The following is a 17,558-nucleotide window of genomic DNA, read 5'->3' on the forward strand; positions in this document are numbered from 1 at the left end:
CTAGTTGGTGTTGCGGACAGGAGTGATTACCGAACTCATTACCAAATGACTTAATTCAAGCAATTTTAAAAAAGACACGGAATGATAACTCACACCTCAACACAAAAGCGAGCTAACAATGGTTTCCCCAACAATAAGAAACACCCTTCTTATTGGAGTAATCAATGTTGTTCTCAGATCCTAAATTATGAACACCCGTATCAACCTCGAAAGCCTGGGGAGAGTAAAGCTACATTTGCCCCAGTCCTCAGGAGGGGAGTCGCAGAAGTCAGACATGCCCTTCGCTGTTTACAAGGTCAAATTTTCAAGCAGTGAGGCGTGCCTACCGGAGTTGCGCAAGGCTGCCGGTGCGAAAAGCTTCCTTCAGGACAATCCGTGCCTCAAAAGCAATATGGTTCCATGGTACTCAAGACGAATCCTAACTCTGGCGGTGTTTTTATTGCTATTTATAATACTGTCTCTTGTAATGACTGGTCTGTTTATCTGGAGAGCTCTTTTCCACGGTTCCAAGAATAGTGAAGGTAGCACTGTAAATCCATCTATCAGTATCTCACAGGTAAGCTGCTTAGCTTATTCCAAAAAAGCGCATATATATATTTAAGCATCAAAGTCCCTTTCCTAATGGACTCAAAATCTGATATGCATGATCTCTTTTCAACGAGTAGGTGAACCATTGTCTTATCTTGAAGAAAAATATAATATTCAAGCAAACAAACCTAGTGAGGTTTATTGTATGCAACCTGCTCATCCCTTAATACAATCATATGTACTTTGCACCCCAGTACAACGTGTACTACAAGATTTTTATGCGCCATAAAAATATTCTTTCGATCCATATTTTTCGCTGATTTGTGAAATCCACGCTGTTCTGTGGATTTGCAAGCATTATTATTACAACTGTCCACGTATCACTGGTAATTTACCAAAAATTGAAACATGTTGAGTGGGTGGATTCTGCTGTTCAAGTTATTTTTTCGTAATTTAAACGGGGACGACAGGTGGGCATAGGATCGATAGAATGCTCGAGAGGAGTAAAAGAATCGTAATCATTTCTAGTATTAAGGGAAACTGAGTGTGACTCTCTATCTCATGACACACCCTTCGGTTTGAAATTTTTCAGTACTGTCTTGGTTGCAGTTTCTCCTTAAATCTTTCCATTTTAAGAATTTCTAGAAGCATATCTAAGCAAAAAATAAAATGTATTTTACTATAACTGTATTATAAAAACATGCTGTTGACGTATTAGGACGCAGAGAGTGCAGATACAGAAACTCCACTTTCAACGGAAAGGGATTTTATCTTGCCACATGACCGTAACATAGATGGAGCTTTGAATGGAAAGATGTTTTGTTCGCCTTGAAGTCGTCCGCGTATTTGCGTACCAATAGTTTTAATGCGTTTAAAGAGAATCGTAGCGTGTGTTTTGCAATTAAATCTAATTAAAAAACTAATCGCCCGTTATTAAAGATAGAAACCTTTTTCTCAGGGCAAAAATGGATCGAGAATAATGCTTGGCTAAAACAAAAAGTGTTTTTTCTTGGTGCGCATGCATTTAAAAAATTATAACATGTCCGGTAAAATAATTTTGAAGTGAAGTAGGGTGGCAAACTAAAAGAAAAAAAAGGATCATTATTTACACTTAGAAGGCGCGGATCCTCTTTTTAAAAAGCAAATTTGCTCGTGAAGACGGAAGCGACGATTTTAAATAAGAGTTAATGGACTCAGCCAACTTAATAGAAAACTCATTTCAAAAGCAAAAAGTAAATAACGTCATTCTTCAATTTTGACAAATTTTAATTCAATGATCCTTTAGATGTATTTCGCACAAACTTTTTTTTTGAGATGATCATATGTAAGGTCATGTACAATTTCGTTATTTTTCAAAACCTCATTATACATTTAATTCTTGTTTGTTCTGAAATCAACGCTGTCAAAATGATTGAATTCAATTGACGTTAAACGTATTCTCTAAGCGGGTGATATACAAACATAACTTATGATATTGCCCATTATTACAATATTGCCCGGAAAATAGAGGGACATTTGACAATGGCCTTCGAAATTAAAGTCTATATTTCTTTTGTAAGGCGCTGCTGGAACCCAATAAAGTGTAATAAATTGCTTGCGAAGCAGGTGGAACCAAAACGTTTCAGAGACCGCCACCTTTTCACAGAACTTTAATACACAGATGTTAAGCCCTAGATTCTGTTCTCGATCGAATTTAGAAATCATTAAAAATTGCAAGAGTCAACTAAAATAAACGTAACGGCTATTAGTCTTCATCAGTTGGCTAAAGCCAGAATAATACAAAAAGGTGCTGATAAATTTGTTGTTGGCTGGTTGCAGTAGACTAAACTTTAGTCTATGAATTGAAATTGAAATTGTTACCTTTATTTGAAACATTCGTTTTGTGAAAATTACAGAAAAATTGTCTTTACATGTAAAAGTTATTGATCTCTTCCCTCAGGAGGCTTCTGGAAACATCCAAAACTCATAAAGGTTTACAGTGTGTTAGTATAGTGTAAATAACCTTTTTTAAAGAAATTTTTGTCGCCGGCGGTGCCCTTATAAATCGATGATTAGTAGTAAGTAGATTTGTTTTGAGTTCCGCAGCGAACTATTGTATATAGTGCAAAACAAACCTTACAAAGGTGACAAAATGAATAAGTGAATTTTGATTGGCCTAATAATTGCTTCAATAAGGAGTTTTGCCGCGTGGAAAATTAAACATTAACCTCCCGCATTTTCTTATAGCAGGCGTTGGCCAGCAAATGCGGTATTGTCCCAAATTAATGAAAACGTTTTCACTCGCGGTTCTTCCGGCGGCTGAGCGCCCATGTTATAAACTCTGGATCCGCCACTAATGAAGTCATTGGGGGTATTGGGAAGGGGAAGGCAATGCAGCCATCTTCTTTGGCTTCGTCTTTTTATTTCGTTTTTTTTTGTGAAGACAACTTTAATGATATAGTTCATGTAGGTTACGATAATTAATCAGTGGGCGACTTTTGTTTCATGATTTTTGACCGCTTTTGTAAGACCTTTTACGTAACTTATGTACATCTGTTTGTAGCTAGCAGTCACAGGAGCACCTCCAGTTTCTGACTGTCCCGTGCGAGCAAAAGCAGTGCCGCTGACCAGCCTTCCAGAGAGGGTCAAAAATACACTGGCTGAAATGGACAGAGAAATGGAAACTAAGATAAATGACGATACGGTGAGAGGAAAATTAGGGAGAAAATAAAGAAAAAAAACTCTTACTACTTTTATTTTATTTGTACGGTTAACAGATATAATATTATCAGGCTGGAAGGACCCTGCATGAGGTTAAAACAAAAACAATGTAATCGTTCTCCGTTAACCACTGAAAGTAATTATTGTAAAAACTACGAAAAGATAGCCCGCCAGAGTCCCAAATTATATGAGAAAGATGATTTTCAATCAGTAACCATTTCTAAAACGCTTTCGATTGCACTTCAGAAGCACTTTAACTAACTCCAATTTCTGCAATTTCTGCACCCGTGATCTGAACCCAGTTTTTTAGCCGTTTAGATTGTTATTATACTAACAGTACGGTTTTCAGAGCTGTCGCTAAATTATGGTATTCTTGTATATAGGTATCCATTTTGGCTAACGTTGTATACATGGACAAGATAATTTGGCAGCGCTCGTTTGGGAAAATGAACCGATCGAATCCCCAAGCACCACCACTTTCTGGCAGAACAGCGTTTCCCATAGCGAGTGTTACAAAAGTATTAACGGTAAGAAAAACCTTCTTTTTTATGTCGCTCTTGGTAAAAGAGTAAAACATGAACCCCATTTTAGTGACGTCGATTTTGAAAAAAGGATAAATTAATTTAAAATTATAGTTTGGCATTGAAGCGTAATTAACAGACTTTTTTACCCATCTTCATTATGTTTATCGGTCCACAAACTTCTCTTCAGCCTTGCTTCTCTTCTCGCTTACCACCAAACACATTTTCGTCTGGAAAGAAGAAAAATCACTGTCTGCCGGGGACAACAGAAAAGGATAACCTCTTACTCGCCCTCTCTAACCTACCCGGATATTTCAGGAGATGGGATTTTAAATTCCTTCATATCTGAGTCAACAATCTCTCTTGTTTTTCATTCACCTTCAGGCACTGATGCTTTACAAACTTTACCATGAAAAGAAAGTCAAAACTCTTGATGATCCTTTTAAGAAGTACTTGCCAAGCTTTTCCATCAAGGATCCCTTCAAATCACATGATATTACCCTAAGGTAAATACTTATGTTCCACCCTACAAGGAGGATCCGGGGGCATGTTACCCCTGGTAATTGTTTTGAGGTTAACTCCCTTAAGTCTCCTTTCCTAGGTCTCCAAGTAATTCAGACAGGATAAGGTGGAAATTTTTTTTTAAATTAAATATATATTTGTTTATGAAAAATCTGACCACATTGTCGTAAAATGGTGTGGATCCCCGCTTGCTTCTAGTTAATAAATTACAATAAAAAAAAGTCTCCTTTTCGTTTTTTCTTAAATGTTTAACCTTTTCTTCAGGGAGATGGTTTCTCATATGTCAGGATTACCACGAGAAGCGCCATGTTTTCCTGAAGCAGATGGCCAGGCAGTTTGCAAATGGAACAACAGCGTTATGCTAAAGAGAATACAGAATCTTTCTCTTATCCTTGAGCCAGGGAATAAAGTCAGCTACAGGTAGACGAGATATCCTCATTATTCTTGTTCTGATTGATTGAAATGACATTTCGTGGATGAGCGTTTAACATACGTGTCCTCTTTACATTATATAAAGTCGATCATACCCCGCTTAACGGACACCTCATTTATACAGACAGTTTACTTTGTCCTTATGGAGAAAATGTAAAGGGTTTCTTTCCACATTAAACGCCCTTTATACGAACACCCATTTTCTATGGCCCTATCAGTGTCCGTGTTAAAGGGACTTGACTGTATTGACATGTTAACAGTTTTGTAGAAGTCTGCCTCAGCGTGCATCGCAGTGCGAGACAAAATAATACGGAGCACAATAATAATATGATAAGGATAATACGATTCAACACATCCCATAAGAGAAGCATCAAAGGATGTGTTTGATTAGGATGATCCGGATCAGGATCAGTAACCTGAGATCACGCGGATCATATTGTAGCACATTAAAGGAACCAACAATTCCACCCAGGGAAAGGATTCAGCCGTTCATTTGATATACCACGATCCGGGTGATCTCGGATCATTGATCCTGATCAGGATCATCCCAAAGAAACACACTCAAAGCCAAGGGACACACTCGATCCCAGCCATATCCCTTAAACATGCGCACAGCCCTCTTGGATAATTGCAGCAATGGACAGTTGATTTATTCTTGTTAGGAATAGTCCGTGCAAACCTGGACACAAGTGGAGACGTCCGGTAGTATAACCAATGACTGCATGACTGACCTATTCAGTGCCCATAAGTCCGGTCCGCAACAACGGATCATGCCGCGAAACAGAAAGACTCTTTAATTTTGGCAGTGTCATTTTCATCTGCTTGTTCTTTACATTCCGATGTCTACTGCGCGCTGACTTCCGTTAGCACATGTTTAGTAACTTTAAGGTAGCTCACAAACGAACGCGTTCTAAAATTATAGCAACTATTCATGAAGAAATGACAGGAGATTGGATCAGAGGCATTATGATCGTTCACTGTGGTAAACCCATCCCCTCCGATATATATAGATCAAAGTCTGCAAAGTTTCAGCTCTGTATTACGGCTTTTCCATCAAAGGGACCATGCCATATTTGTTCTTTGTTGTTGACTTTTTCTAAATCCGGACGCCGAAATAATGCTAAATCTGCTTTTCAATACACTGTTAACAATAACACCATATAATACGCAAAAAAGAAGAAGAAGAAAAGAAAGAACAACGTATGGACCTTAAAGACGATATGCGCGGTTGGTCACCGACTGACAGGGCTTAACTTGAGTGCCGTTACCAAACCAAGTTTTGCGAGGGTTATTGCGAGATACGTATTTCTAGTACTGAACTACTTTGTTCCACATGTTAAAGTAATTTAGGTTTTGGGCTGCTTGGTCAAGGCCTCGCTTTGTCACAAAACTCATCCTACGAGGACTGGATACAGGAAAACATTTTTGAACCGCTAGGAATGCAAGATTCAGGATTCAGGTTAACTCCAGAGTAAGTGGCACTATGTTTTTTTGGTCTATTTTAGTTTCATAGCTTTAACCCTTAGGCGAAGTTGCTGTCACCATTGGCCTGGACACACTTGTTTTTTTATTTCGCCCCACGTAGGGTTATCGAAGACTGTTTTGGATTCTGGATTCCAAGCTTTGGCTTCCGGATTCCAAATACTGTCGGTGCTGAGTTCAGGATTCCTTATAGTGGAACTCACTAGATTCCGGATTCCCGTCGTTAGCCCAGAATTCCACTGGATTTCACAAGCAAAAAATTTTCCGGATTCTAGAAACCGGGTGATAGTACATGGGGGGTTTATCGTATGTTTTAGGACTTCCTGACATCACTTATTTAACTGATCAACTGCGTCAAAAACTCGTGAATAAACAATCTAAAACTGCGATATTCCATAAGATACACTGTTAAAAGCCAAGTTTTTTCCAGCTTTTCCCTTGCAATTTACTAACTAAAGGAGAGTGAAGTCGTGTGAACGAGGTCAAAAAATTAAAAGTTGAAGGCCTAAATCGGCCAATCGGTTAATCGGTCAGGTTTCAACAGGCCTAGCCTATTCTGCAAGACGTTTTGCTTCAGCTGCAGACCTTACATCTAATAAACTTTTAAGGGAAAAACATTTAACTTCACGTTTGCCTTCAGGATGAGACAGAAGATTCCCGTGGGATATCTCAAGAAGCTTCCGCTGGAGCCGGTTGAATGGGGCTGGGCGAGCCCTGCTGGGGGTATGTTTACTTCCATAGAGGATATAGCAAAGGTAAAGTTACTTCCTCTTTGTTCCCAGTCGCGTCTTGTTAGTAATAAACCTGCACTTCGTACTGTCAATAAGTAGACGAGGACGACTACAAGAATAAGAATTTTTCAATACTAAGTAGTGTGCGCGAGAGCAAGCGTCATTTTGGCGGGAAAACAAAATTCTACCTCGAGCTTTAGCGAAAATGTCGAAATGGTGACAGAACCAAGCCGTTTCAAATGATAGAAGTTTTATCATTTTGCGATTGGGAGACGGCTTAACCTCCTGCAATAAAAACGCATATGTAAAATGAAGCCACTCAGTGTTCTGTGGTGAAATCTCATCCCCTTAGTCGTTCTTGTTCCCGGAGCCTTGTCCTCGAGTCCAAAGGTCTCTAATAAAAGCTGATTGAAAACGATCAGTAACCACTCTTGAAAATAGATATGTTGCATTCTAAGTGTGAAGTTCAGAGAGTTCAGAGAGGTCGCGGGAATTTGAATTCCAGTACAGGCTCTTTTAAAAATTTGTTGATCCTAGCTTTTTAGGGTTACCACAGAAAAATCTTTTTCAGAAAATCAATTTTATCAAGATTTCCTTATTATCGTGCCACCAACAAAGTTCTATTTTCAATGATCAGTCATCTTTTTTGTTTTCCTATCCAGCTGGAGATAAAACTTTTCAATTCAACAGACGAAGATGATTTCCTCTCCCCAGTAATCACCCAGGAATTTTTCTCACCAGGTAAAATAATTCCTTTTATTAGAGTTTTTGGGTAGTTCACGTCAAACCAAATGGACCAATCAGATCTCGGAATAATCATCATTCTGAAACTTGTGTCAAGCGCGGGAAATATGTAAGCTTGAGCGTGTAGCTGTTTTTTGTGGTTTTAGATTTCTGGCGTGCGCCTTATGCAGGGTTTCCGTGTTTTGTAAAATCCTACTTTATTTAAAAGTCAATGTATTTAGCACGAGAGTACTAGGGCAGTGCGTTTAAATCTCTACTGGAATCTCTACTGGAAGCTCCACTGCCATTTTACTTCCAGGACAAAGGTAGCACCTCCATTTATTAATTATAACACTTATTTCTCATTCTAAGACCCTGAGTATTGATCCTGCCCTGGGGATTGAGCCCGAAACATCTCGCTGTGTTGACGCTCCGATCCCCCAACTGACCATGAGCCTAACCATGTCGCGGTCAAGGTTTTTAAACATTATAATAATTATTTATCATGTTTATAGTCTTAATGATTTTCATAAATTCAACTTCATAACATTTCAAGCGTTTTCTCCTTGTAGCTTACATCTTGGATGGTAAGCAGTTTATGGGATCTCCTTGGGAAATGTACCTCCTGAATGATTATCTTGCAAGAGTAAAAAGCGGCTACGTGTACGGATACTCATCCAAAGTTTTTCTTTTTCCTGATCTTAAACTTGGTAGGTTGAATTGTCCCACACTTCGAGTTTTATACAAGAGCAGACCTCGCTATTAACATTCTTAGCGGGCATTTCACACGAATAAGAGCTTCAAAAAGCAGCTTCCGGGGCGGATCCAGGATTTTTCTTAGCTGAGGGGCCTGTGCAACACTATCAAAAGGAACTAACATTTTAACTATCAAGAATATATGCCTGTTTTTGAGCCAGATAATAGGGATCTGTTGTCATATACCGTATTTATTCGAATAAGAGCCACCCTCGATTAAACGCCGCAGATGGAAGCAAAATTATCAATAAACGCCCCACCTAATTAAAAGAATGCGGCGTCTATTCGAGGATACTGATGAAAAAAACTCGGTAAAACTTGGTAATCTACACCATCTAGACAGTTACGATTCTATCTCAGCAAAATAAGAGAGATATTGGAACCTTTAAAGTACTAAATATCTTTAAAAACCATTTACAGTAACTGTTGTCATTGATTTAAGAAATAAAAAGTAATTTCGAAAAAAACGCCACCCTTATATCAACGCCGCATCGGAAACGCTGAAAATGTAGTAATCGTCGCAGAGTTTAATAGAATAAATACGGTATGACTGCGATAAGCTTCTCTTGATTTGGGTTTGAAGTAATTATATTACTGATTCACTTTCGCATGAATATAACTTCCGGAGTTGTTGAACGAGTTACTTCTTTCAGGGCTTCTAAAAAAAAATTAAAATACTTCCTGCGCTCAGCTATCATACTGCCATAAGACAATTTTGTTTTAGATTAAGATTGCTCGCTTGATTGTTTGTTTTTATTTTTCAGCGTTTAACGTTTTCAACACAGGGAGTATTAAAAGCTGTTGTCTGCCCATGGCAACCAGACTTGTTAAATCATTTCACGATGAACTGACAGCAAGGGATATTGAGGTAACGAGCCTTCAGCGTCTAGCACATTAAAAAAATGTCGTCATTAAGGCGGCTGTGTTGACACTATACCGAATAGCTTTTGCGCCCCACGAAAACCATTACGGATAGGGTTTTGTTTACACACAAGAACGGTTGTGGAGGCGCGATTTCTGTGACAGAGCGAAGCTGCGCCGCGCTGATCTCTAAAAGGGCCGCCGAGTCACATATCGGATCATTGGTGTTCACACTACAGCGGATGGCTTTTGGTGGCGCCACAAAAAACTATCTGGTATCAGTGTGAACATAACCTAAGTTACTGACTCAAGAAACTAATGTGTCGTTTAAAATACTGATTCGCAATGATAGGGTATGTTTTCCAGGTACTTAGCCCATAAATATGGTGTCCTTTTTGGTTGCTTTTGGGTTCCTTTAAACAGAACTTTGTATTTTGTTAATCGCAGATATTAAACCCTTGAAAACTTTTGGAACACACCTGAAAGCCAAGGTAACCTTCCTTCCTTCGCAGCACAAAGGTTTTCTGTCAAGAGTGTCAGCCTCTCTATGGGTTCCTTCGGACGTCGTTTTGGTAGCGCGTTGTCCATCAAATCGTCAGTTTTTTCTGGTTTTTCAAATAAATTGTGGCATATCAAGATAACTTTGCGTGGTAACGCTTTTAGCGACACCACAACGTCGAAGAAAACAAAAAAAATTGAGCAAACTTAACAAAAACTCTGAACGTGCAGCACCCTTTTTGCCAGGTTTTTTGCATTCATAGCACTACTAACGTTGTACATATTATGTTAATCTTGGACGGAATATCAGTGAGATCGTCGCTTCAATCTCTAATTCAGTCACCAATAGCGATCGTCGCGACTTCGATTCCGTCGGAAATACCCATAACTGAAGAGGCTCAAGATCAGAGTTCTCTGCCCTAACTTCCCCGGGGTTGATGCATCCGCGTGCAGTAACTAACCTATGCTACGGTGTGTCATTTCATTTCTAGCGACATCCAACGGTTTCACTGGACGAGGCTGCGCCATATTTGGGTGAATTTTACACGAACGACGTGCCGACCATTTGGCGAGTGTTCATTACTCACGAAAACAACAAGCTGTTGTTTAAAGTGGATAATCACACCTTTTACCTTAATCATATCCGTGGGACGACCTTTGAACTTATTGACCGGAGAAAGGTTCAGTGCATTCAGATAGTAGTTTTGGGAGTCAACCATGAGAAAGTGTACTTTGACCCGCCAGACAACTCCACTAACTTCATCTCACCAGGCTTTACTGTATTTGGATTTAGTTTACGAGGAAAAGCAAGGTTTCACAGGACAAAAAATATCATAAACTAACTTTAAAGCTGCAGTGCGGGTAGTTTTTAACGCTGCCGAGAAACAGATAATAATGCTCGGGCGAAAGAAATAGTTCGCTTTTATCGATTTAAAGAAAAAGGAGGTGTGTCAAAAAAATTATCAAAAGAGAAACATTGAACGGAACATAAAAAAGTATATATATATATCCACTCAAAACATTTAACAAAAGTGTTAAAAAGCACAGCAAATACAAAAGAACGCGGGGATGGACAAAAACGCAATTGTGGTTTTCTTTTTGAAAACTTGTTAGCCTGACAGTTTTTCAAAGCTCAATTTGATTGTTTGCAATGTTTAAAATAATGCTTTAGGACAGATATCTCTTTCAAATGAAGCTGTAATTTTGTCATTTACAAGGAAATTCCTCGCTCACGTGAAGTTTTTTAGCGAACAAGCACGCGTTATTGGCGTTATATTATGATCTCTTAACTCAATTTATTATATGGCTACAATAGTAATGCGCGCTCTGATTGGCTGTTTTCTTGTAATGACCGGGCATTATTGTTAGGTGTCAAACACATATATAATCTGCGTTTAACTTGATAGTGGACATCCTTATGGACATCCTTGTTATAGTCAATTGACCGCTGTCAAAAAGGTATCCACTATGAATAACTTATAAACCTCGTCCGTTCGGTCATTACAGGGAAATCTCGGTCTGATATTTCCCTGTAATGACCTCACCTCGGTTAAAGAGTAGTACGAAATACTGCAGCCGTGACACAGCCTCTTCAATTTGTCACGTTTTTCTTTATCACCATTCACTGACGCTCTATGCTTCAGTTCATTGAGTTTAGCGGTATCCTGCATTGATGAGATATGCCACTACCCAAACAATAGTACACACTGTAGTTTCATTGTCAATACTCCTGTACAGCGGACTCTCTTCTAAGTACTTTGTTCGTACGTAACGTAATTGAAAAGGAAGGGTATCAGATCGAGGGTAGGATTAGGAATGGATTAGGCTAAGATGTTTTGTTTCGTTCAACCGCTTGCCGTGAATAACCTCGCTCTTCAGACTATACAGGTACCGTATCAAGGATATGATGGAAGTGCTATACGCTTTCTGAATTGTTTGTGTTATATAACTTATGATGAAAATAGATAAATGTAAGCAAAAAAGCGCAAAAAGTACTTAGTTCTTTAGTCCCCTGCGTAACAAGCGCTGTTTTCAGTACTAGTAAAAAGTTTCGTCGTGTTGTATGTTCACATGCACGGAAGACGCAAGAAGCATAGGGCGCACCGGTTAAACCTTTTTTACGAAGGAATCTCGTTAATTTGCACAGGAATACATTAACACCGATGACTTCATGGTCCTTTGTCATAGTCCCATGGTTAAAAATGCGGAGGAATCTCATTAAGATTTAGTCGTGAGCTATTTTAGGCGATTTAACCGGTCTGACAGGTTTTATAGTTATTTCTAGGTCTATGAAGGTCTTGCTTCAATATTGTCAGTTATTCTAGACAACACGAAAAGACAATAATAGCAAATTATGGGTGGAAGTGACCAATGTTACTTCTTTGGATGCTGTAGCGACCGTGTCTTCCCAGCAAAACAATAGTGACCTATATCTTGGCCAAACTCAAACTGCATACATTTCGCATGGCTTTTGAATCCTTGTCTCGTTTTGATGGAATAAACGAACTCGACCGCGATTATTCGTCTTGAAAAATCTTATCGCTTGTTTGCTCCCTGAAATACCAAGCGACATTGCTTTTATCCTATAGATCGATCCTAAAGCGCGTTCAAAGATGGCGGGTATCGTGAATGAGGTCAATTCCCCAAAAATTAATTGGTGGGATTAAGGCAAAAGGCTATGACGTCATCGGTGTTGGTGTATTTCCGTGCAAGCTAATGAGATTCCTGCGCAAAAAAATACCAAACCGGTGCGCCGTGTACTACTAGTACTACTAACGCTAGCTAGGAGCCTGGAAGCAGAACCTTTCGGGCACACAACCCTCAGTTCATCCTCTTGCGTTTTATTCTTACATTCGTCTTACTCAGCAAAAACCTTCAACGTTCTCTTAAGCTTCTGAAGATTAGATACTCGACAAGTGTTTCCTAAATACGTTCCCCAGCCGAAGTCAGCACGCCATTCTTTGATTAGGAATTAATCACAAACAGCAGTTACAAAAATACCCGGATGTAAAAAACTGTAGTAATGTTATAATAACACCAATAATCGCAGTTTTTAATAAGCATTTTAAGCACAATAATCTTTTCACTAACAAGAAAACCTTTGAAACGTGCTTTTAGGCTGATTTAGAAAATAGTCGTGTATGAAAGTAGAATAGAATATATAGTTTTTCCTTATATTATTTCACATCACCTGAAATAAAATAACCCAAAAAGGTTTGAATTATTAGATGTGACCGGAAAAATTGTTAAATCATTTCTCCGCTGTTTTTTCTGTACATAGCTAATATCATGTAAATAAGAAAGATTCGAAATACAATAAAGAAAACTTGTCCGGACACTCCTAGGCTCAAATCTATCTAATTTCTTAACCTTAAACAATAACTCTTCATAAGGCTTTATATCACCCGATAACACCGACCGATAACACCCTCCTCGATCTCAATAATTCTTCAGATGATACGAAAGCCCAATAATTAATTCCTAGTTTAAACCCCGGGGAGTATTTCCTTATAAGAAGCTAATGGGAATGTGCCGCTGGCAGGGATCGCGAAAATGACACATTTGCCCAAAAGTGACTATGGGGTCTATAATTGGCCACAGAATAGACTATGTGACTGTGGCGGGGAAATCTCCGAGAAGCAGACCTTATGATGAATCATGCCTGGGACTTTAGCCAATCAGAAACGGAGAAATATTTTGAATTAATAATAATTCAAGTGCCTATAACGTGAAAATTTTTATGAAGTTAACATAAAGAGCTCGTTACTACAAGAACTTTTTGACCAATAAAATCAGTGAGGTTTTTAATAAAATTGAGTCTAAATTTCTTTGGTACATCCGTTCCGCTGATCACAAAATTGGCGGGAGGATTTGTGACGTCATGATGAGACTTAAATACGGGGTTTTTATGCTCACTTATCGTAGTAGTACTAGTAATGTGTACTTTTAATTAAAAAAGGAAATGTTTAGGTTGCTACTTTTATGTCAATCAAAGACTCAGGTGAATAGAGGGCCGGGGTATGCGTACCTCACTGAGTGTCTTGAAACTAATTTAGCCTGCGAACAGCAGACGTATTTCCGGTCGGGGGGAGAGAAGCGACGATCGGAAATACGTCTGCTGTTCGCAGGAAGTACATTTATTATCTAATTTTGCACCAGGTTTATTCTACGGTTACCTTAGCTTACTGGGATCAGCCTTTAAAGACTAGTCTCCACTGACTACTTTTGGGCAATCTTATCTCCCATCCTTTAAATCCCGACTTTGTAATGTTTATTTCTTACCTAGTGACGTTTAATTTTCCTTTCTTTTTTTTTGTACTCATTTATAGCTGGTACAGCGTCAAGTGCACAAATTCCCTACCTGTAGTGAAGAAAAATATCTTTCCTTGTCTAATATCTTGGAATGTAATGAAGTAAACTGTTTTATTGTTCATCAAATACACCGCTATATCATTTATTCAGCAAGGGATTCAAAACTAATCCGAGTGAAGATATTTATTATTAACAGTACGACACGACTTTATAACATGTGGGACTAACTGCTTCGATTACACGACAATTTGACAGGTTATGTTACCTTCACCATTACTGTCAACAGTGTTTACTATCATGGCATACTGCTGAGATCGATCAGATTAGCACGCGCAGGGAAGCAGAACGTACCGCATTGTGCATATAATTTCACGGTCCTCAATTATGTTATTGCCTTTCTTGCTCAGTGAAAGCAAACATAACGTCCTTAAATAACACTTTACACCATCTTAACTCCATGGCCTGGTGTCAATGGATTTTTAGCGTTTTAGCCGTGTAGAGCTTGGAACCCACAATTTTTAAGGTAGGCAGTCAAGAATTATGTTTAAGCATGACAAATCTTGAAGTGTAAGTCAATTGCAGTTTAGCTTTAGGCTACAAACTCAGTTGCTTAGAGAAGGCAATTTTATTTAAACATGATCTCCTTGACGGTTATGGGCACAACCGATCACTAAAACAAGTAAAAATCGTTTGCTGTTCACCGATTCCAAATAGCGATGCTGTAAACAATACGTTGGAAACGTTTTTGGTCATAATTTGGGTATTCCGTTTGCAAATTTTTCTACAAAGTGTTTGTTAAGAATAACTATGTAAATGGTAAGCAAACACAGTAAAAAAAAACATGATTTTTTTTTCACAATAACGTCACTCGTGCTTAGACGAAGAAGACTTAAAGTCCCTTGTTCGAATTAAGTCTCATAAATACTCAAACTGGTCGATCGCATGTCATTGAATTGAGAAACTGTAACACTTAAAAAAACCAGTGTAAATGTAGAGTCAAATCAGGCACAGCTTGACGAAACTAGTTAACAACATGGCAATGGCGTTTATAATGAATCGTGATGATGAGAAATAAAACAAAAAATGGCAATCCAATCTTTCACCGTTGACTCAAAATAGAACCCCTTTTTTCAATTTATGTCACTTAATCTGTCTTAGACAAGAGCAGAGATTACAAGGTCAACAAGGGCTCTGTGTCGTTGTAGTTTTCAGGGTAAAAAGGCAAACGAAGCAATCACAAGAAATTAGCTTTTGTCATGGAAATGCCAGTCTCGAAGTGTAACTGGTTAAGTCGGCTCGTGTTCGTATCAGTACTGCAATTTGAAAAAAGTTTAACACCAGACATTGAACAGAAAAGCCTGACAGTTATGTCAAAATCTTTCATATTTAAAACTCGGCACGCAATCGTGTTTGTCGTTGCCGGACTACGGCAGCGAAAAACAGGTTTGAAAAAGAAACGGGTATAGCAATAAACTAAGACAGCTCAGTTACATTGCTTTCTTCCTTATAATAGTTTTCGAAAATTGCTTACAATTTATATGTCCTATTCCTCTAAAGCTTAAGCAGGAATAAGGTATGGTATTTAATATCTTGAACGAGCTCATTTGTAAATGGATGGGAAAAGCTTGTCATTTCCTTATTAAAGAGCGAAGGGGTTCATCCATGAACCGATCAATCATTCACTTTAGGGAAATGTTATTTCACTGTCACATTACTGCTCACGTCAAAAAATGCTGTATTTTCAAAATTATAAACAACGTTACGCTACACTCCCTGACTATCTGACCTAACCCGCGAAAACTTAAATCCGTTGAGTAAAGTAAAAACTAGTTATAAGTGATTTAATGGAACTCACTTAAGTTACGAGTGCACGTACGTATACCCGTAACTGTTACGAGCGTTTTATACAACCCGGCCCCAGGCCATGGTTTTAGATGATTTAATGGAACTCACTTAAGTTACGAGTGCACGTACGTATACCCGTAACTGTTACGAGCGTTTTATACGACCCGGCCCCAGGCCATGGTTTTAGATGAATATACCCATATATGGTATGCAGGGGTTCGTAAGCTGGGTATAAAGCGTCGTTTATTTTCATCAAAAATATACTACTCTTTTTACAGTTTTTTTAAACCACGGAGTTCTCAATTATTTTCCCCATGGATAGCAGAGCAAGCAAAAGACGCAATCATTCGTGAAAATCGTCTCTTGCGAAGAAAGGAGACATGAGGAGGGCAAAGATACTAACGTGCGTTTGCGTCATTTGCTTATCCCTAACAAAAAAATATGGGATTACCCAGTCCAGTTTTGGGTATATTGAGGAAATTAAAATCTGGGAGAACTTTGGGTGATGTTGCTAAATTGTTCCTCGTACCACGGCCCCCCAGCCGACCTTGAAGCAAAGATTATGTCCCCGCGAAAACCATCAAAAACTCACGCAAGGAAATTAAAAACAAAGACAAGTACATATTCGGCCCCCTAGCTAGCCACTTGTAGGTAATCAAAACTGGTAAAATGACTAAATATAATATCAAGGCCGGATCCAGTCAACTTATCAGAAACAGTGGACATCCTGATCGGAAGAAATTTCTACTCTTGAGGTATACAAAAGCTTGTGAATATAGCAATCTTGGCCCCCCCACTAAATCCGCCTCTTAACCACCCTTAGTTAAACTGTATAATTCTAAGCCAATTAGAGCGAGAAGAAAACAATCAGACTTCTCTAGTTTGTTGCTCATAGCTTAATAGACTTCCTTTTTGCCTAGTACACAAAAAAGAGCATGATTAAGGAAAGACGCTAGTGAGAATCCCAGCGATAAAGGTGTGCATTTTTACACCCTTTGTGTTGACAAAGAAAACTCCAAACGGAGTTCCATTTGTCGCTGGTATGCCGATTAGTTTGGTACACAAATGGCCTTTCACTGCGATAAAGATCGGAAAGGAAAAGTCCAGTATTAGAGGCCTTAGGGGACGTTATGTCGTAAACCAATGTACAAATAAGGTACTAATATAAAATTACAAGTTGCAGATCAAAGCTATGTCAGGCTATTGCAACACATGAGTATAAATATAGTTAGTCTACTATTGCGGAATATTGTACTTTCAATGTTTTGATTGTGGTTTGGTCCAATATAACAAGACTTATTACTTAATGATTTTTTCAAACTTAGCACGTTGTACATAATTATATGTTTACGTTATTCCGGCGGTGGACATGGGCGTGGACATACAGACGGAATTTAATACATAAGACATCCGAGAACAGCGAAAAACATAAAAACGGAGAAAACGAGCGTTTGCAGGGCAGGGAATCCTCTATACACGTTAAAGAGCGCAGAGACCTGATTTGTCCCAGCAACAGCAGAAAATTGGTAATTTGTTTAGCCTTTCAAATATGAATTATAATCGATTTGACCTGGATTTGTGAATTAATAGGTCTGCCTAATCAGTTCTATGATTTATGCAGGAGCGTAGACATTCGAAGATATCTGCA

The 17,558-nt window shown here is 38.6% G+C and overlaps 1 protein-coding gene across 1 annotated transcript; it reads left to right on the forward strand.

Annotated features, from left to right (window-relative positions):
- Nucleotides 1-306: 306 nt before the first annotated feature.
- Nucleotides 307-10,816, forward strand: LOC140931316 (putative beta-lactamase-like 1). The gene is made up of 11 exons (XM_073381099.1): nt 307-556; nt 3,071-3,211; nt 3,612-3,755; nt 4,134-4,255; nt 4,536-4,691; nt 6,046-6,174; nt 6,826-6,940; nt 7,579-7,657; nt 8,212-8,349; nt 9,160-9,263; nt 10,246-10,816. Exons 1-11 carry the CDS (start codon nt 392-394, stop codon nt 10,594-10,596), a joined length of 1,644 nt encoding a protein of 547 aa, XP_073237200.1. The 5' UTR covers nt 307-391; the 3' UTR covers nt 10,597-10,816.
- The last annotated feature ends 6,742 nt before the right edge of the window (nt 10,817-17,558 follow it).

The sequence above is a fragment of the Porites lutea genome, chromosome 3 (genome assembly GCF_958299795.1).
Source record: "Porites lutea chromosome 3, jaPorLute2.1, whole genome shotgun sequence".
Lineage (NCBI taxonomy): Eukaryota > Metazoa > Cnidaria > Anthozoa > Scleractinia > Poritidae > Porites > Porites lutea.

Excerpts from the sequence above, each read along its gene's own strand:
- LOC140931316 (XM_073381099.1), top strand. The coding sequence starts at position 392 with ATGGTTCCATGGTACTCAAGACGAATCCTAACTCTGGCGGTGTTTTTA. Across the intron at positions 8,350-9,159 it reads TTTTCCTGATCTTAAACTTG|CGTTTAACGTTTTCAACACA; the intron begins GTAGGTTGAATT and ends TTTATTTTTCAG. Across the intron at positions 9,264-10,245 it reads TGACAGCAAGGGATATTGAG|CGACATCCAACGGTTTCACT; the intron begins GTAACGAGCCTT and ends TTTCATTTCTAG.